The 20,518-nt window shown below is 35.0% G+C and overlaps 3 protein-coding genes across 3 annotated transcripts; all 3 read left to right on the plus strand.

Annotated features, from left to right (window-relative positions):
- Positions 1-10,387: 10,387 nt before the first annotated feature.
- Positions 10,388-14,352, plus strand: LOC143552766 (receptor like protein kinase S.2-like). Its single transcript, XM_077042908.1, has 6 exons — positions 10,388-11,290; positions 11,387-12,337; positions 12,399-12,518; positions 12,642-12,742; positions 12,842-13,186; positions 14,346-14,352. The coding sequence occupies exons 1-6, from the start codon at positions 10,388-10,390 to the stop codon at positions 14,350-14,352; spliced, it is 2,427 nt and encodes an 808-aa protein (XP_076899023.1).
- Positions 14,353-14,501: 149 nt separating this feature from the next.
- LOC143552768 (putative serine/threonine-protein kinase PBL25) lies at positions 14,502-16,358 on the plus strand. Its single transcript, XM_077042909.1, has 2 exons — positions 14,502-15,410; positions 15,498-16,358. Exons 1-2 carry the CDS (start codon positions 14,502-14,504, stop codon positions 16,356-16,358), a joined length of 1,770 nt encoding a protein of 589 aa, XP_076899024.1.
- Positions 16,359-16,423: 65 nt separating this feature from the next.
- On the plus strand, positions 16,424-19,314 carry LOC143552739 (uncharacterized). Its single transcript, XM_077042883.1, has 4 exons — positions 16,424-16,630; positions 16,734-16,853; positions 17,002-17,099; positions 18,861-19,314. The coding sequence occupies exons 1-4, from the start codon at positions 16,430-16,432 to the stop codon at positions 19,216-19,218; spliced, it is 777 nt and encodes a 258-aa protein (XP_076898998.1). The 5' UTR covers positions 16,424-16,429; the 3' UTR covers positions 19,219-19,314.
- Positions 19,315-20,518: the final 1,204 nt, after the last annotated feature.

Here is a 20,518-nt window from a genome sequence, read left to right on the forward strand (position 1 = left end):
TTGGATACGAATTCAACTAGACCAATTGTAATGTTGCAAGTGAAAAATATGATCATAGCCCATACAAACCGCTCATGAGATGAATATATGGTCTCTTCACCGTCTATGCACCACCACCGTCATCAATTGACGTCAAGATCCAACCACCACCGCTTGCTTGTTCATTCTCTTATTCTATCTAGCTCAAACAATTTTATTAAATTAGTTTTTTTAAATATAAGGGTTAAAAATAAATTAAAAGAAAATTATTAATTGTTGTGGTGTGGAAAGGGGTTCGGATTGGTGGGAATGGCTTGGAGACTCGTTAGTGGAACTTTCGATTAGCTCGGGCAAGAGGTTGATGCTGATAAATAAGGACTTTTCAAACAATTATGTTTTAGATTGGAGTAAGTGGGTGCCAATAAAGTTTAAGATTCATACGTGGAGAGCTGAAACTAATGTGTTACCTACCTAGGAGGCGTTGGTGGAGAGAAACATCCTGATTCCGGTTCTTTTGTGCTCGCTTTGTAGTGAGGGTTAGGACTTGGTGGTGTGGTTGCGACAATGGTGTGGGATCACATTAGCATATGGTGTAAAATACCACCCATTTTCAGTTTTCTGGTTAGAGACATGTTGGAACTTCTGTGGGGCACGAACACAAGAAGAGAAAGGTATTTCACAGGATCGTTATCGTTGTTTGTTGGAAATTTTGGAAGGCGAGAGACGAAAAAAAGTTGATGGTAAAGAGGTTAAGATAGAAGAGTTGATTACAATAGTCGTTAGGCTAACTTTAGTTCAAAAATAGATCCAAAGTAAGTCTACTAATTGGTTGAATTGGTGTAAGTTTGTTTTCATGCAGTTTTGTTTGTTGTGGCTCTCCTCCAGATTGTGGAGGGAGATTTTGTTCGGCGTGTGCCGGTTTATAAAAGTATACTGTTCGTAAAAAAAATGAAAAGCAAAACCTAAGATAGAAAAATGGTGTAAAATCCCACCCGTTTTCAGTTTTTCGGTTAGAGACATGTTGGAACTTCATAGATCTGTGGGGCTCGAACACAGGAGAGGAAGGTGTTTCACGGGATCATTATTGTTGTTTGTTGGAGAATTTGGAATACGAGAGACGAAAAAAATTGATGATGAAGAGATTAAGATAGAAGAGTTGATTACGATAGTCGTTAGGCTAACTTTAGTTTAAAATAGATTCAAAGTCTATTAATTGGTTGAATTGGTGTAAGTTTGTTTTCATGCAATTTTGTTGGTTGTGGCTCTCCTCCGAATTGTGGAAGGAGCTTTTGTTCGGCGTGTGCGGGTTTATAAAAGTATATTGCTTGTAAAAAAGAAGAAAAACAAAACCTAAGATAGAAAAATAGAGAAGGTATTATCTAAAAACATTCTTATAACTTCTTAATAGATGATAAACTCATGATGATTATAATAGTTGAAGTGCAAAACCAACTAATTTTTTCGCTTTATTTACTTATTTTGGGGCTCACTTGTTACATTTTACCCGGTGAATTATTTATGAACAAGCTATAGATTGATTCAACAATTTGAAAGGAAACTGATTTTCCCACGCATAGATGAATTTAAGACTATCTCCAGGATTAATCCGTTGATCATCATTGACTATGCATACGTCGCCTTGTTTTAAGATGACTTTAGGATCAATTTCTTTATGGGATTGGAACCCTTTACAATCTAAGTATGCTTTCAGTATGACACAAGGGCTTGTGTTTTCTAGTGTCACGCTTCACTCTCCCGGGCACCTACAGCCTCTTGACGGATGGTGAGGTAGTAATCTTGACTGTAAACATCTATAAAATTACAAACGATATATCAATGAACATGCATGATTGAAACGAGAGAAATGAACACAGCGTCAGTATTAATCGTAAGTATACCTCTATACATGAGGCAAATGGTGATAAGTAAACAAATGTGTTTCATGATGGTTCTCATAGTTTGGTGGATGACCTTTGATACTTATTTGAAGATGATCAAAACAACTAAGGTGCTGTTTGTTTTTCCTCAGAAGGACTTCTCCACCTCTTTTGTCTGCACTGAGAAGAGGGCGCGCAGACGTTGAGCTCTGCAGTGTGTTTGTTTTTTCGAAGACGTTTCATTAAAAAACGTCTGCGCGCCCTCTTCTCCCAGAAGTGTTGGTATTATCACTTCTTTAACCTCTTCTACACATTTTAGCTTATAACCGATCATTATCCTCCTCCTAACCCTATTCAACTCCTTCATCCTCACCAAGCCGCCGGTCGCTCCACACCTCCTCCGCTCCAAGCCGGCTAACTCCACTCCTCCTCCTCTCCACTGCCGCCGCCGCTCCATTCACCACGCTGCCGCCACTGCTCCGGCATCTTCTTGAAGGTATGCTTTCTTTCTATTCTTTTCATTTTAGGGTTTCTTTCTATTCTTTTCATTAGGTGAAACTGAAAATGATTTGTTAAGTGATTGTATTGTAGTTAGGTTCTAATTTGTGCTAAATCTTGTTAATCGCATGCTACAGTGTGTTTGTGTTTGTGTATGTATATGTATGTCTGCTTCCGTCGATAACTTGACCCGTCGTGTCGGTACACGGCCGCTGCTACTACTGCTGCTAAAGGTAGTCATTGAGGGATTATTTAGCCTAGTTCTAAACTCAATACCCAAATGCAGCATATTAGAACGAGCAGGGGAGCATAAAATCGGAATTTGTGAGCGTAAACTTGAGAACATAATACAACTTTATGTGTTATTTTTATTTTAGCAGTCTGCAGATGTTAAAAAACAAACAGTCTTCTTGTTGCAGACTGCAGAGTTTTGGTCCACCTCTTCTGCTACAGATGTTGGCAGATGTGGTTTCGCAGTCTTCTGACATTTTACCTCTGAAAAACAAACAGCACCTAAGAAACTCATCTATATATACTCAAGACATTTGAAACCTACTTTCTGTTTTAGAAAGTTAATTAAATGTTTTTACAGTTTCAAATAAAAAATTTACTGTCCTTTTAAAGTTTGAATTTAATGTTTTTGGGGTTTCAAATTAAGATTTGTTGTATATTTAAATTATGAATTAAATGTTTTTATAGTACACACGATAAACGAGAAAACCTCTTATATGTCGATCATAATATGTGATAGTTAGTACTAAAAGATACTTAAAAACTCAATTCTTTTTACATCTTTTTTTTTTCCTTATAGAGTCAACCCCCTATTGCAATGAATGCCTAAAAAGTTTTCCAAGTTAAAAAAATTAACGAACATAAAACTGATAAAAAAAAGATTAATTATGGCGGTGTTTTGGTAGCGATGTGGTCAATAGAAATGTAGAAATGATGCTCAATTTAACAACCGGAGATACGAGTCCAGTGCCATTAATATGATCAAAGATGATCCTAATTTTTGGCTAAATACTTCATATTTTTGTAGTCAGGTTGGATGAATCTGTACAATGGGTGTAGCTAGGTGGACAACCATGGTTTTTTCAGGAATCAAGTACCAGGTAAAAACTGGTTCGGGTTTGGTCAGTAAAGTCAAGGACCGGATCAGGTAGGAACCAAATTCGGGTATGGTCGGGTCTCTAACCGAGTTTTGAGTGTTTTTATCGGGTGTTAGCCGGGCCAGGTAAAAAAAAAGGTAAAAGATTAATATGAAAACTTAAGCAAGTTATCAAAACTCGAAATTAGTAAAAGAAGAGAAAAAAACTAGTTAAAAAATAGTTAAATAAGCAATTTTTACTTTTTTAGTAAAAACATGAGTAAATAGACATTTTATTAATTATTATTAATAAAATATATATTAAGTTCGTTAAATATGAAATATTATCTTATAAAATCATCCACGAGGTTTGGTCACAATAGTAATTTTCATCTAAATTGCAAGATTAGGAAACCTCAAGGGTCTAGCTACAAAAAAAAAATGTACTAGAGTTGCATAACTGATCAAACGGACCTCGTGAATGAAAATGACACTTACTCTATTTGTCAAAAAAAAGTTAATAAGCAAAAGTGAAGGAAAAAAAAACCTAGCTTGGCGGTATCAACTCTGTTTGTTACGACGCTAGCACGGTGTGGTGTCGACACTCAGTCAGGTTTACGACGCGAATAAATGACTTATATCTTATGCAACTATATTCTCATAAAAATTATATCGGAACATTTATTTGGAACGTTGAGAGAAAAACTTAAATACAATTGCATATATATTTTTTCTTATTAGTTAATAAACAAAAGTTATCAAAGAAAAATATTAGGACGACATTTTTATAATGCCGATGATGTCGAAATTCGAAATAGCTTACGACACAAAAAAGTGTATATTACGTCTAGAAATTTATTTATAATGCAACTCTATTTTTAATAAAATTTATATTAAAACGTCTAGAAATAAATATTATTCACTAGCATGTATTTTTATGATATCTCTAATGCAATGGAATTTAAAAGTGTATATTACGTATAAAGGTCAGGTTATTCTGTAAAGGAGGTAAAAATGAGAAGCATGAGAAGAAAATTTGTAGCTACACCCTAAAAAAATCATAACTCAAAATTTAATAAAAAAACGAAAAAAGTGAAAGCAAAAATATTTTTCCACCATTTTTCTCGTTAAAAAAAAGGACACAATATTAAGGAAAAAAAATCATTGTGCCTTACTTTTATCATTGTATTTTTTGTTTATTTTCGCCATTGATTGTGTTTTTTCATTGGCATTGTGTCTTTTTTTTTATATTGTGTTATATTACTCAAACTCATATTGTGTTATATTTTGTGATCTATTGTGTCTTTTGTTAATTTTCGTCAATGTGTATTTTCGTCGTTTTTTGGAACGGGAATGATATGGGAAACATTTTAGTATTTAGATTTTTTCCGTTTTTTATTTAGGAAAAATTCCCAAAATGTCCCATTTTAAGAGATAGATTCCAATTATATCCCTCCAAAATTCAAATTCTTTATTTGTCCCCTTACTAACACGCCATAGCCTTCTATTTTAGGAGTTCGAGACGATATGCTTATTAACTTGCCGTCTCCCCGCCATATTAACTCAAAATTCGTCGTCTCACTGTCATGTTAGCTCAAAACTCGTCGTCTCCCTACCATGTTAGCTAAAAATAATTCTACCTTATCTTACTAAAAACATGGATCCTAAACTAATTTAAAAATATTTAAATATTTTTAATTTTATTGGTTTTTAAATTCTTGTATATAGGATTTTGGATAATAAAACGATTAAGAAAACTAATGCATACCATCAAACTCATTCTATGTGTACCTTGTTTAGATATAATTTTTTAAATAAAAAAATTTATTTAATTTAATGTTTAAGCTAACATGACGGGGAGGAGACGAGTTTTGTGCTAACATGATGGGAAGACAACGAGTTTTGAGCTAGCATGATGGTGAGACGACAAGTTTTGAGCTCACATGGCGGGGTCGCGACGAGTTAAGAAACATGTCGTCTCGAACTCCTAACGTAGAGGCGACGACATGTTAGTAAAGAGATAAAGATGGAATTTGAATTTATGAGAACATATTTGAAATCTATTTATAAAAAATGGACATTCTGAGAATTTTCCCTTTTATTTATATTTTGAGTTATGATTTTTTTTACAATTCTCATTTTTATCCCCCATTTGTATTTTTAATTTTCTCCCTACATATAAAACTAGTTTTAGAGCCCGTGTCACACACAGAATGATTTAAATTATTAAATTACAAATAAAACAAAAAATTACATAACGTATATGAAAAAGTGTATTGCATCCATGTTTGTATCTATGCTATGTGTACATAAACTAATTTTATATATATCACAAAATAATTTTTTTAGATGAACTTAATAAAAAAATGCATGTGTAAAAACGTACCCGATAATGATCTTTCTATCGAAATTTCATTCCCAGTGTCATATATGTATAATTGAAAGAATTTTGGTTATTAACTAATTTCGGGAATAAGACTTCTCATACAATAGTAGTTCTAACCACTTAGCCTAAATATAGAATAAGTGTTACATTTGTTGATATATTTATAAATTTTACCACCCATCGAATGAAAGTAGAACATTAAATTGTAACGACGGATGTTCTTCCAAAACTATATTTTTCTGAGCTACATCATGAAAAATATTTTGATAAATTTCAGGGAGCTTATCGACTTTGTCATAATGACAACATAAAAAATAGCATGTTAACTTATTCGATTTTGTGAACATATTGCTTCATTTGAGCATAGTTTTGCATGACATACTTCCCATACAACGCTCTTAAGCATATATTTACAATTTAATGATTAAAAAATTACTTTGTAAAATGAAAGCATATTCGAGTTTTGTTTTTCTTTACCATCTTCTATAATACATACAGTAAATATGTTAATGATAACATTTGAAATTATATTCTTTTCAATATTTGAGAAACATGGTTTATTGTTGATTTTTGGATTTCACCTTGTATTTTTTAATACATAGTAAATAATATGTTATTATTTATTTTATAAAAATGCATAGATATAATATAAATTGAGTATAAAAGGAAAGCGAATATTTATTGATCTATTACATATATTAGGGTTAATTAAGATATTGGTTTTGAAGGGAAAAGTATTGTGAGAATTAACCAAAAGTTGACAAGTGTACACAATTATTTTACTTTATTAGAATAGGTAGATATTTATATGGAGTGAAGTTAAAACTTAAAAAGAAATATTGTATACAACGTGAAATTAAAACTTAAAAAGTAAAAAATAAAATAAAACAAATAAACCCTACAGATACAACGTAATATCTTTATCTTTACTATATATAAAGGAGGAGTGAATGACCTTTTAAAATTTAAAAGGTACAAATTGTATTACATAAATTACAACACATGATGCATGTCTTAAAGTAGTTAAGGGGGCATAGTGGTCTTTTGAAAGAATCGAAATACGGATGAAAACAACTTACAATAATAACCTTTCATATTTAGTTAACTATTTGTAAATATAAGTAATAGTTTTTAACTTTGGTCCCCATCTTTACCTATATACTTGACAAGTTTATTTAATTTTTTATTTACTTCTATATCTTTAAATAAATTATGATTAAAAAAACGAATTTACTTTTGCGACGTGATTATTTTTGTCAACGTTTTAACATAAAAAATGTTCAATATTGAAATATTAATTAAAATGTACAAGTTATTAATGCATTAATGTACAACTCCTCTTATGATAATAATAATAATAAACACTATTGTAGTTTACTTCAAATTCTGATAACTACAATTAGAATTGGGGCTTAAAAGTTAAACCGTCTTTGCACGTGCGCCGCACAGATTTCACAGGGCTACATTTACATCATCAACCGCCAAATTTAAACTTCCATTCAAGCGCTTCATCCATTTCTATCGTAACCTTTCTCCCTATCTCTTCTTCCAATTCTACGTTGTTAAGCACCGCCAAAATCTGGTACACTAATTCCATTTTAATGATTTTTTATGTTCATGCAATTGATGCAGCGTACAACTTATGGATGGTTTAATTATTAGAATTTCCTATTTTTCAAAATAAATCACTATTTTGTATGAAATCACACTTTGTTTCACTGTCTGGTATGAAATCACACTTCATATAAATTCGATTTTAGTATTGCCGTTGATTGCCATTTAGGGTTTAATATTTATGAAATCAAAGTTCAAATTCAAAACTTTAAAACTCTGTCGTTCTCCTGGTTACATATTTATGCTTAATTAGTTTGTGATAAGTACATAATTTGTTTGAATAGATTTTCAATTTTTAATTTATTGTCAAAATCCATTTTTCTGTTGCTGATTCACAATCCCCTTTTAATTGATGTCAATCTAGACTTTATTTTGTCAAAATTGCATGCTGTGTTCTAATCGACATATATACATTATTTTGTCAAGATGCTAGAAAATTGGGATATTTAAGATTAATGATATTGGAGGAGAGTTTATTTGGTAAATTATATTATGTAGTTTTTCTTTTTTTGGTTCGCCATGTTTTAGGGACTTAATTCTGATCTACTTTTTTTGCTTTATGGATTATGTGCATTGCTTACGCGTATTATAATTTAGAATGTTTAACTGTCCTTCAACAACATATCCAAACTTTGATGCCATTCTTATATCAAAAGCCAGAGGGACAAAAACATGTTGGTTCTCTTAGCAGACTTTAGCATGTTTCTCCACCTTCTTCGTTTCAGCCATTTTCATTGCTTGCCCAGCTACAAACCCATTATCCCTCAAACCAGCTAAGGGAGATACCCCCTGTGAGGTCAACACATGCTTTAGCAAATCTGCCGGTCGTAGAGTGGATCTCCCTTCCATGGGGTCTGTAAGGAAGTTTACGGGGGCTTCCTTTTTAGCTGATATCCCAGCTCGCCTTAAGATGTCCCAAAGAACGTCCCGCACCCAATCATGTCGGTATTTGAACCCAGGCATCTCCTTGCAATGAACCGCATGCTCTCCGAATTTATCCAGGCAGGCCTTACGGCAGATCGGACATGTTTCGTCTTCTGGGTACATTGGGACCATCAAACGGTACTTAAGAATGACCCTATACTCGACCGCAGACATGCTTTGGCCCAAACCATCAATCGGGATAACGGTCAGAAAATCTTGGGCATGAGGACCTTGTAAGCATTCAAAAACCGCCTTCTGTCGGGGGGACAATCCAAAAACTTCTCCCAGGCTCTGAGCGATTTTTCCAAAAAGGGCATTCGCCAAAGTTTTTTGAGGCTTTGGTGGGGCGGTGTCCATATTAGAGAAACCGCCAATGTCAAAGTCTGGGAGAGCGCCATTTAGGCGTTCCAGGGCCTGCATGTAGTCTGGGTCCAGGTCGACAACTCCGCTATTCCTTAAGGTGGAGAAACATGCTAAAGCCTGCGAAGAGAACCAACATGTTTTTGTCCCTCTGGCTTCGATACATTTGGCTCCTTGGCACCGGAAGCTATCCGTTTTCTAACCAGGGTCCAACAGGTTGTGCATAGCAATGTGTCGACTCCAAAGGGGCAGGGGTATGTCTTTAGCATGTTAGGGTTTGCAATTCAGAAAGGGGTGGCGGCGCAGCTTGTTGCCCGCCTACCTGCTATATTGATGTAATATCTATGTTTCTACATATTGGAACCCAATTTTTGACACATCTAAATAAAGAAGATGAGTATATCTGAAAAAAAAAATTCTTATATTAAAAAAACACAAAATAGTTACTATTATCATCATAAGTTGAGAATCACCTTTTATTTTAAATTTACGTACTTTTCACTTTTAATTGCAGAATAATGCTAATGCCTAATGCCATCTAGAAGCATCTCTGCTGTCACCATCGAATGATCGCATGCCCAACTGATGTTAAGGCCATGAAGACTTGGAATGTCATTAGGTTCAAGAATGAATGCAACTATTTGTTTGTTGTCTGGAAAGCAAGTAAATTACCTTACATTTACACACAGTAATGAAAATTTACTATGAGATATTCTATAATACACCATAAGTTAAACTATGAAAAATTATGAATTACATTTAAACTCTTAACACAAATCTTATCAAATGTTGACACATGCAGTTAAAAGAAGACCGACAACAACCCAATCGCCAACACATGCACCCATATCCACCTGAAAATACGACTCATGACCAAAAACTACAAGGTAAATTACTACTTAACGTCAACTTTTCGTTTGCAAGGTGAGAACAAAGTACGACAAAAGAAGCTAAAATCCCATCCAATGAGGGGTAGAACAACTCCTTTTTTATCTAAGCAACAAACAACTTTTAGAATGATATGAAGTATAAATAATAGCATAAACTATCGTACAAATTTACATTTTGACTTTTGTACGAAACACAAATATTATTGCCAACTATTGTAATCTATATTTGAATGTATTAGCTAACAGAACCAAGTATATTATATATATGAGATTTCTAACCTAACACAAAAAAAACACCGCTGCAACGTGCGGGTAAAAATGCTAGTATACGCAAAATAGATGTGTGAGTAGTATTCACTAGCTGTGGTTTGTATTGTAAATTTGTTACAAAGATCATGTTATATAATGTTGAATTTTCTGGAGGACTGATGTTGTCATTCGGAAGTTGCTGAGGAGTGAAATGCCAAGGTTGCAAAGATTAAGGGCCTTTTCCGTTGATGGAATTCTTCTGGATAAAAGTCTACATCTCCTTATTCACACAATTCAAGACATCTTTTTCAACTCCCTTTTCATATTGTTGTTTAGTGCAGTTTCTAACTGCCGACAGATTGTTTGTTGCTTTTCATAACCAGTAAACCTCGTTTTAGAAGGTTAGATTTTCTTCTTCATATGTCATATGAGATACTGTGTTCGGATCTTGGGATTTTCTTGTGTTCTATCTACAATTGCTTCTATTTAATTTCCATATTTGGTAAAAAAAAACATGTCTTACATGGATGATTTTAGACACCTTGAAATCAAACTTGAAGATATAAAGGCAGCTACCAAAAATTTTAGCGATAAGCCTATCGGAACTGGTGGGTTTGGAGCTGTGTACAGAGGAGAACTAGTTCTCCCAAACGGAAAGACAACGGTTGCTTTTAAGCGTTTAAACCGTAAATTTGGACAAGGAGATGTTGAATTCTGGAAGGAGATCACGATGCTTTCTGAATTGAGTCATAAAAATTTGGCCTCCCTCTTACATTTCTGTAGGGAGGGTGATGAGAGAATCCTTGTGTATGAGTATGCATCTCGTCGGAGCCTCGATCGCTATCTTGATAAAGCTAGCCTCACATGGACCCAACGTCTCAACATATGTCTTGGGGCTGCAAGAGGAATCGCCTACCTTCATGATCCAAAGAAGACGCAACAAAGGGTTCTTCACCGTGACATCAAAAGCTCCAATATCCTTCTGGATGATAAATGGACCGCTAAAGTTTCAGATTTTGGCTTATCAAAAATTGGTCCAGCTAACCAACCTCGTACATATCTAGTGTCTCATATTGTAGGCACACCTGGATATTGTGATCCGGCATATTTTGAGACAGGTATTCTTTCTAAGGAGTGTGATGTGTACTCTTTTGGAGTGGTGTTGTTTGAAGTAATGTGCGGAAGATTATGTTGTGAATTTGATAAGGATAAGCTTGTATGCATTTTAGTGCATACTTGGAAAAGTCATTGCGATGAAGATAGACTAGACGATGTTATTTTTGCTGATCTAAATCATCAAATAAATAAGGAATCTTTGTCGACGTTTGCAGCCATCGCAAAACGATGTTTAAATAGAGACCACAAAGAAAGACCTAATATGGTTGAGGTCGTTAAAGAACTTGAGGTCGCACTTCATCAACAAGAAGTAAGTTTTCTATTGTACAAACTACGAAGTATAAGTTACTTATCTAGTTCAATTTTTCAATAGATAGGAGTTGACACAAAATAACATTCTTTGCAGAACTCTAAGCGAAACGAAGTAAGTGTGGCCAAGAAGCAAACTTCATACAGATTCATGAAAAAATTTGATCACCTCAAAATTCGATTGGCCGATGTAGTACTTGCCACCAACAACTTTTCTGTTGACAAACTAATTGGGCGTGGTGGGTCTGGACATGTATACAAAGGAGTACTCTCTCTTCAAGGAAGACAACACATGGTCTGTTTTAAGCGATTTGATCGTAGGCTTGGGCAAGGAAGTCTTGAATTTTGGAAAGAGATCTCATTACTTGCTAAATACAAACATGAAAACTTGGTGTCTCTTTTGAAATTTTGTAGTCAAGGTGATGAGATGATCATTGTGTATAAGTACGCATATAATGGGAGCCTCGATAGATATCTTAGTGACCCTGGTCTCAAGTGGACCCAACGCTTGAAGATATGTGTCGGGATTGCTAATGCATTGAACTACCTTCATGATCCTCAGGACAGAAAACAGAGTGTTTTACATGGGGACATTAAAAGTGCGAACATACTTGTGGGTGAAGATTGGACGGCTAAAGTTTCTGATTTTGGTCAATCGAAATTTGTCCCAGTTAACCAAAGAACCCATTTTGTTCCTAATGCAGCTGGTACACATGGATATAGTGATCCGTTTTATCGTGAGTCAGGTATCCTAACAACTGAGTATGACGTGTACTCTTTTGGAGTGGTGATGTTTGAATTAATGTGTGGGACATTATGCACCGATTATCATAAAGGGAGTTTAACATTGCTAGTGCCTAAATGGATACGATACTACAAGGAGAAGAGATTATATGAGATTATCTTTCCTGATCTAAGGGAACAAATGGACCCGTGTTCTTTGCATACGTTTTCTTCCATTGCTTACCGATGTCTCAAGAAAGTTAGCCAAGAGCGCCCAACCATTGTGGAGGTCATGAAAGAACTTGAGATTGCACTTGAACAACAGGTAAGTTTTCTTTCTTTTATCACCAAAATGCTAAAAGACTTGACACAAAATAATTTTACAGGAGGATTTAGAAGAAGCGCGAAGGATTGAAAATCTTGCCATCTCTCCAATACCAAACACACCCAGTAAAAAAAAATTCATGCTATTTCCGAGAGGAATTCTTATTGGAGATGGAAATACGGTATTAGCTTATTTTTTATAACAGTATGACTGTGCTTTGGGTATTTTATTTTATTCACCACTTGAAGTTAAAAACCAGTGAATGATATAAAAACATGAAGGTTTAACTTTGTTTACATGACAGTGGCTTTCCAAACTTAAGAATGGGAAGGTTTGTGAAGTAATATCTTCAACGAAATGCATCTATGCGGACTCACTTGTACAAGACAACACACAAAATTCAAGGTTAATTGTTTAATGACATTCTCCCATTGATCTCCTTTTATCTCTTACACATAATAACCGCATTAGTGTTTAGATCTAATAATTCTCTGATATTTGCAGGTTTTCAGACGTCATAAAAGGTGGAATGTACAATGGTTTCACGATAAAAGTGACAACTCAATTCTTGTCACCAAAGGTCCGGTACACAATAAGCCTTGTCTTCAAGCATAACGGTACAGATCATGGGACACATATACCCTTTAAATTCAAACGGGATGGGGAGAAATACTACTCCGATTCATGCATGACACATTCGAGAGATGATGGATGGCTGATGATAGAACTGTGCCAATTTACAAGCTACAAAAGAGAATATGATCTCGGGGTTCATTTCTTGCCACTCTTCAATATCGGTACTTCAAGCATCGAGTATTTTATTGAAGGCATTGAATTTTGTCCTGTCCAGTATGTATGTTGACATAATTTGATTTCATCAGATGTAGGTTTTTGTGTGTGTGAATGCTTTTCTACTTACTGAAAATTTTGGAATTATATTGCTGGATATAATGTATGAGGGAATAGTTGGCTTCTTTTTATCTCCCATCTTGAACTTCTTTAACTGATGGGCTTGCATCGATGAGGTTGGGCTTGCTTGTAGCTGCTGGATCAACTCATATGGACTTGGGCTTGTAGATGCTTGTTGCTGTTGATTGGGCTTTGTCTGACCCGTTGGACCGACCCGTTTCTCATGTGCACACCCGTTTTCTCTCTAAGGTGGCGTTCGGTTCACAAAACTTTTAAAAAGGAATTTGAATTTGAATTGGAAGTGTATTTTTTGGAAAATCCGTAACGTGTTTGGTTGGCATACTTGTTGATGGAATTGAAATTCTCCTCCTATCACATCCCAAAACCTCAGTAGCATATACCTACATCCGCTAGTTACCAACATCAATATCTTCCTTGAAACTGGTTTCAATATAGTAGGAATAAGGCTTGAGCCAAAAGCTACAATGTAAGGGTCTGAGAATTCAGATCCGAGATAGAAGCTGCATAATAATAAAAATAATAATATTAATTTTTTTTTCCTTGAACAATAATTAACAGATTGTTTTAAAGAAAATAAAAAACGAATAGCATAAAAGAAGGAGATGTTAGAATTTCTTTTAAAGAGTATCAGATTTTAAATAAAATATGTTTTTCTATGTCAATTATTGAGATTGAGACAGAATATAATGCTCTTACAGGTTGTCCTCTGGTTGACTATAGATTCTCTATGAGAACTTACCTGTTAGCACGATCATAAACACTAGCATTCAGTTGGCCCATTCTCTCCAGGTGAATTTTTGATACAAGATCACCATCTCCGGTCTACCACTACTTGGTTGTGGGCTGTGACCGTTTTACAGGTAAGTTTCTTTCACACGCCGCTGTTTCTGCTCAATCATGCTTCACGCCTTTAACTCACTCATATTTGATAAAGATAACACAGATTCGATTGGTCGAAGTCAAATTGGTCGGTTTTAATTGTTTGGCTGAGAGTTTATTTCTCTGATTTGCCATGATTTTAGTTTATACCAACTATACAAAGATGCTGCTCTTAATTTATGTTTATACCTTTTGGCAGGTGCTGATTTTAAAAAACTAAAATACCTTTTGGTACGTTGGTTTGAAACAAAACTTGCTTACACTTACCAGCTTCTTTAGGGGCCAAACTACCTATCCACAAGTGCTTCTATTTTTCCCTTTATTTTGTCAAATTTACAAGTTCAATCGGCGAATGATGTCGTACTTGGATGATTTTAGACACCTTGAAATCTCACTTGAAGATGCAAAGGCAGCAACCAACAATTTTAGTGACAAGCCTATTGGAACCGGTGGGTTTGGAACCGTGTACAAAGGGGAACTACTTCTCCCAAAGGGACTGACAATGGTTGCATTTAAGCGCTTAGACCGTAAATTTGGACAAGGGGATGCTGAGTTTTGGAAAGAGATCACGATGCTTTCTAAATTGAAGCATCAAAATTTGGCCTCCCTCTTACATTTTTGCAAGGAGGGTGGTGAGAGAATCCTTGTATACGAGTATGTATCCCGTCAGAGCCTCGATGGCTATCTTGATAAAGCTAGCCTCACATGGATCCAACGCCTCCACATATGTATTGGGGCTGCAAGAGGAGTTAGCTACCTTCATGATCCCAAGCAAACACATAGGGTTGTTCACCGTGACATTAAAAGTTCAAACATCCTTTTGGATGATAAATGGACTGCAAAAGTTTCAGATTTTGGTCTATCAAAAACTACTCCGGCCAACCAATCACACTCATATATAGTGTCTAATGTTGCTGGTACCCTTGGATATTGTGATCCGGCATATCATGAGACAGGTGCTCTTTCAAAAGAGTGTGACGTGTACTCTTTTGGAGTGGTATTGTTCGAAGTAATGTGTGGGAGATTATGTTGTCAATTTGATAAGGATAAGCTCATAAGCATTTTAGTGCGTACGTGGAAAAATCGTTACCATGAAAAAAGACTAGATGAAATTGTTTTTCCTGATCTAAGGCAACAAATAGATCAAGAATCTTTGTCGACTTTTGCAGCCATCGCAGTACGATGTTTAGATAGAGATCCTAAAGAAAGACCGAATATGAGCGAGGTCGTCAAAGAACTTGAGATAGCACTTCATCATCAGCAAGTAAGTTTTCTATTTTATGAAGCATTACAGATTCTTATCAAATTTTTCAATAGATGGGAGTTGACACAAAATATCGACCTTTTGCAGAACTTTAAACAGAACAAATACGAAGGATACATAGAACCTTTGCCTAACTCTGAACAAAACAAAGCCAGTGTGGCCAAGACACCAACTCCATATGCAGGATACATGAAACTGTTTGGTCATCTTCAAATTCAATTCGAAGATATACAACATGCCACCAATAACTTCTCTAAAGATCAAGTAATTGGAGTTGGTGGGTTTGGAAAAGTATACAGAGGAGAACTCTCTGTACCGGCAGGACAAATCATGGTCTGTTTTAAGCGATTAGATCGTAGACTTGGGCAAGGAGTTCCTGAATTTTTGAAAGAGATCATGCTCCTTTCTAAATACAAACATGAAAACTTGGTCTCTCTTTTGAAGTTTTGTATGGAAGGTGATGAGATGATCCTTGTGCATAACTATGCATCTCGTGGGAGCCTCGATAGATATCTTAATGACCCTGGCGTCACGTGGAACCAACGCTTGCAGATATGTGTTGGGGCTGCTTGTGCAATGAACTACCTTCATGATCCTGGGGACACAAACCAGAGAGTTATACACCGAGATTTCAAAAGTTCGAGCATACTTTTGGACGAAGATTGGACGGCTAAAGTTTCTGATTTTGGTCTAGCAAAATTGAGCCCAGCAAATCAAGACTTCACATTTCTTGTTTCAAATCTGGCTGGTACGTTTGGATATTGTGATCCGATGTATCTGGAGACAGGTATCCTAACAAAGGAGTCTGATGTTTACTCTTTTGGAGTGGTGTTGCTTGAAATATTGTGTGGGAGATTAGTCAATATCAAGCCAGTCGACATATCATCGTACTCAGTATATCCCACCAATAGCAATGCTATGGTAGGGTCTGAGGAGGGTAAGATGTAGACAGCCTTACCTCTATCCCATAGGGATAGAGAGGCTGCTTCCGGTGAGACCCCCGGCTCAAGCCAGTCGACATGTTGGTGCATAAATGGAAAAGATGCTATGATGAAAAGAGATTAGATGAGATTATCTATTCTGAAATAAAGGAGCAAATGGACTCCTGTTCTTTGAACACATTTTCATCCATTGCTTATAGATGTTTAAAGAGAGATCGTGAAGAACGACCAAAAATGATTGAGGTCATGAAAGAACTTGAGATTGCACTTGAACAACAAGTTCTCTCTTATTTTAGAAGTATCCATGTAACAAGTAAGTTATACTTTACAGAAAATTACTGAACTCATATAAAAAAGACTTGACAAAAAATTAAATATACAGGAAGATTCTGAAGAAACACAGAGGATTCAAAATCTTGTGACGTCTTCTATTCAAAACATATCCGAAAATCAAAATTTCATGCAATTTCCGAATGGAGTTCTTGTTGGGGATGGCAATACGGTAATAGCTCAATTATAACAATAAATCAATAATATGATTGTGCTTTGGATATTTAAATTTTTGGTTACTTAAAGTTAAAAACCATGGACGATAAAAAAAATGGAGTTCATTTTGTTTTATTTATTATCTGAATATGTTTAACCTACAGTGGCTTGCAATACTTAAGGGAAAAGTCTGTGAAGTAATATCTGCAACAAAATGCATCTCCGCTGACTCGTTTGTACATGACGACACACAAAATTTAAGGTTAATCAATACGTCTTGAATTAATTTTTTGTTAGACGATTATAGTCTAGGGGGATAATTTGAGAAAGAAATCTTCAGGGGAGGGATAATTTGAGAACCTTATTGAGTTTTAAGAACTTAAGAACTTCATTTTTTACCACACATTTAATTAAATAGATTAGATTATGTGGTTGAGATTAAATGCGATTAAAAAATTAAAGTAGGAGTGAGAATAAAGATTTACAGTAATTACACTAATTTAAACGTCTGTTATAAGTTAAAACTTAAGGTGGTTCTCAAAAGAAATCCCCCCATATATATATATATATATAGGGGCATTTACATATCTCCCCTTCTTAAGATCCTTAATTACATATATACCCAACCCAAAATATCAATTACATATTTCCCCATACTAAAACATATATATTACATATTTATCTATTTTTTTTTAAAATTAACTTAATTAATGACTATTTTACCCTTGTTTCAATAAAGAATTTTTATATATTTCAATAAGTTCAAGCCTCTTCTTTATAAACAAAAGCATCAAAATTGCATCTCCAACTACAAAAACATCATCCTCTCCAAAAATTAGAGTACTCGAATATTTAAATACAGTTGAACAATTAAAGTCACTTACTGTGATATTTTTATTAAAGCAAACCGAAGCCACTTACGTCTAATATATCATTTTCAATATTATGCTACTGTGTAATCAACTCTTTTGTGATTCAAAAAAACAAAGCTGCCGCATTGTAATAATCCAAAGCAGAATGAAGTAGCACCTCTGAAAATCTTGATACAAATTATTGTTATAACTACAATGTATTTTTATATAATTTACTATAAAACGATTACAATAAAGTGGCAGGCAAACGGGCAACAAGTTGCGCCGCAACCCCCTTTTGAACTACAATTGATCAATCAAAATCCCCATAATCACATACTATAATCCAGAATCGCAAAAGCATAATCGAAGAACATCGGTGTTAATTAAATCAAACCTGTGAGTAAAATCACCATGATGGTAAAGTAAAATGCTGTTAATTAAACCGAATCGCCGAGAAGAGAAGAGAAATTGAAGAATAAACAACATCGAATCGCCAAGAATCGAACATGGTTCTCAATGATCGGTAGAAACAATTCCAGAAGAACAATTAATGAAGCAGAACATGAATAATGGTTTGGTTGGATAGATGGCTGAAGCGTCACAACTGGCAAGTGAGGAGGAGCTAGGGCTGCAAATTAGGGATGGGTAAAAGAGTAATTTGGTATGAGAATGGGGAAATATGTAATTTGATCTTAGAGTTGGGGAAATATGTAATTATTAGTGTTAGGAGAGGGATATATGTAAAAACCCATATATATATTAGATTTCTTTCGAGAACCATTTTGAGTTTTAAGAACTGAAAGAATTCAAGGTAACAAATTTTTTTTTGAATTTTTTTACATACACGTAATATATGTAGGTTATATGTATGTAAAAAAATTGCAGAATTTTTTACGCACCGAGTCGACTTATTACATAGGTGTAACGGATGTTTAAATTAGTGTAATCAATGTACATGTTAATTTTCTCTTCCTACTCTAATTTTTTAATCACGTTTAATCTCAACCACATAATCTAATCTATTTAATTAAATGTGTTATTAAAAATGAATTTCTTAAGTTCTTAAAACTCAACAAGGTTCTCAAATTATCCATTCCCTATATATATATGTGTGTGTGTGAATAAATGAATCACGATAGTTGAGATATATGTGATTGTGATCTTTGCAGGTTTCCAAACGTCATAAAGGGTGGAATGTACAACGGTTTTACAGTAAAGGTGACAACTCAATTCTTGAAACCAAAGGCAACGTACACCGTAAACCTTGTCTTCAAACATAGTGGTACGGATCGTGGGGCACATATACCCTTTAAATTCAAAGTGGAAGGGGAGAGATACTACTCCAATTCATGCATACCAATCGTGAGAGATGATGGATGGCTAATGATAGAACTATACCAATTTACAAGCTACAAAAGAGAACATGTTCTTGGTATACACTTCTTGCCACTCTTCGATATCACATCCTCGAGAATTAAGTATCTTTTTGAAGGAATTGAATTTCGTCCCGTCCAGTATGCAAGTTGACAATATATACATTTACTTCTGTATATTAGTTCCATGTTTTAACATTAGATTTCATTGAATGTATGGTTGTGAGTGTATCGAAAGCTTTTCTATCTTATGAAATTATATACGTATAAATTTTAGTATGAGTAATGTCTTGACAAGTAGATTAATATTCAAGATTTCACTACTCAACTTGAGTGGGTGTTAGAAATATATATATATGTATATATATATATATATATATATATAAAATATATATGTATGTATGTATTTGGAAAAGTTATAAGATCAACCAAATACATGAACTCCATCTTTGTGAATCATGAAAGCTAGCCATTGAAGATGCCAATTAAGGACCGTTGCATATCAATCAAGAGGATTTCCAGCATTATTAGTTTTCCTCTAATATTTTTTGTATTCAAGTATTCAACTATTTATTCTTAACATTTTCTACTGTAATAATAATAATAAGCCAACATCTACAATTTTTGAACCTTTCAATTCTTAAGAGTTCTTTGAAAACGTTTTCATTCATTACGTATCGATGTTTGAAGATAGCTCGTACAAAACGACCAATAATAGCCAAGGTCATGAAAGAACTTGAGATTGCACTTGAGCAACAAGTAAGCTTCCTGCCTCTTACTGTAAAAGTATCCCATGTAACAAGTGTACTTGTAAATTCCTAAACTGGTAGAAAAGAGTGTTGGAATTATGGACCGGTTCGGGTAAGTCAATACGGCCAACCGGGTTATGACCTGTGAGAGTTACACCGTGAGGTAACGAACATTAACCCGCTTAAGTTAGTTAGCCGGGTTAGACACTATAACGAGATAAAAATACATGGAACTCGCTTTGGAGCAAGAAATGGACTTATTAGCCCATTGAGTTTATTACTAATTAGATTAGTTTAAACGTAGCTAAGGGGTTATATAAATATGAGATATTTCATAACCTTAGCCTTAACCTGAATCCAAGTAACAAGTTCATCTCCTTCTTCCTCCACCCTAGCCGCCGACCACTTGTACCACCACCGCCACCCAACCGCCGGTCGCTACCCAGCCACCGTTGCCTGTCCATCCACCGCGGCTCATCCGCCGCCGCCGCCAGTTGCCGCACACCACCACCGCTACCGGGTTGCTGTCGTGCACCGCCACTGTTGGCGTTGATCTTGTTGTGTCACCTAGCTCGGTTCGTTAGCCTTCGATGTCTCAGCCGGTTGATTATTAACCAAGGTAAACTTAAACATATTGTTACTTTACAATTATATATTTGTTGTTTGACTCGTACTCGTATTGTCTGTAACCGGATCCTGTCGGGT

Source organism: Bidens hawaiensis, unplaced genomic scaffold (genome assembly GCF_021521415.1).
Source record: "Bidens hawaiensis isolate Kalapana, Puna unplaced genomic scaffold, B.hawaiensis_p1.1 tig00017033_1, whole genome shotgun sequence".
Classification (NCBI taxonomy): domain Eukaryota; kingdom Viridiplantae; phylum Streptophyta; class Magnoliopsida; order Asterales; family Asteraceae; genus Bidens; species Bidens hawaiensis.

What these genes read in the sequence shown, in the direction of transcription:
- LOC143552766 (XM_077042908.1), top strand. Translation starts at nt 10,388, where the DNA reads ATGGATGATTTTAGACACCTTGAAATCAAACTTGAAGATATAAAGGCA. An exon ending in TTATTGGAGATGGAAATACG is followed by an intron (nt 12,519 to 12,641) that starts GTATTAGCTTAT and finishes TTTACATGACAG; the next exon opens with TGGCTTTCCAAACTTAAGAA. An exon ending in GACAACACACAAAATTCAAG is followed by an intron (nt 12,743 to 12,841) that starts GTTAATTGTTTA and finishes TGATATTTGCAG; the next exon opens with GTTTTCAGACGTCATAAAAG.
- LOC143552768 (XM_077042909.1), top strand. Translation starts at nt 14,502, where the DNA reads ATGTCGTACTTGGATGATTTTAGACACCTTGAAATCTCACTTGAAGAT. An exon ending in TAGCACTTCATCATCAGCAA is followed by an intron (nt 15,411 to 15,497) that starts GTAAGTTTTCTA and finishes GACCTTTTGCAG; the next exon opens with AACTTTAAACAGAACAAATA.
- LOC143552739 (XM_077042883.1), top strand. Translation starts at nt 16,430, where the DNA reads ATGTTGGTGCATAAATGGAAAAGATGCTATGATGAAAAGAGATTAGAT. An exon ending in AGATTGCACTTGAACAACAA is followed by an intron (nt 16,631 to 16,733) that starts GTTCTCTCTTAT and finishes TTAAATATACAG; the next exon opens with GAAGATTCTGAAGAAACACA. An exon ending in TTGTTGGGGATGGCAATACG is followed by an intron (nt 16,854 to 17,001) that starts GTAATAGCTCAA and finishes TTTAACCTACAG; the next exon opens with TGGCTTGCAATACTTAAGGG.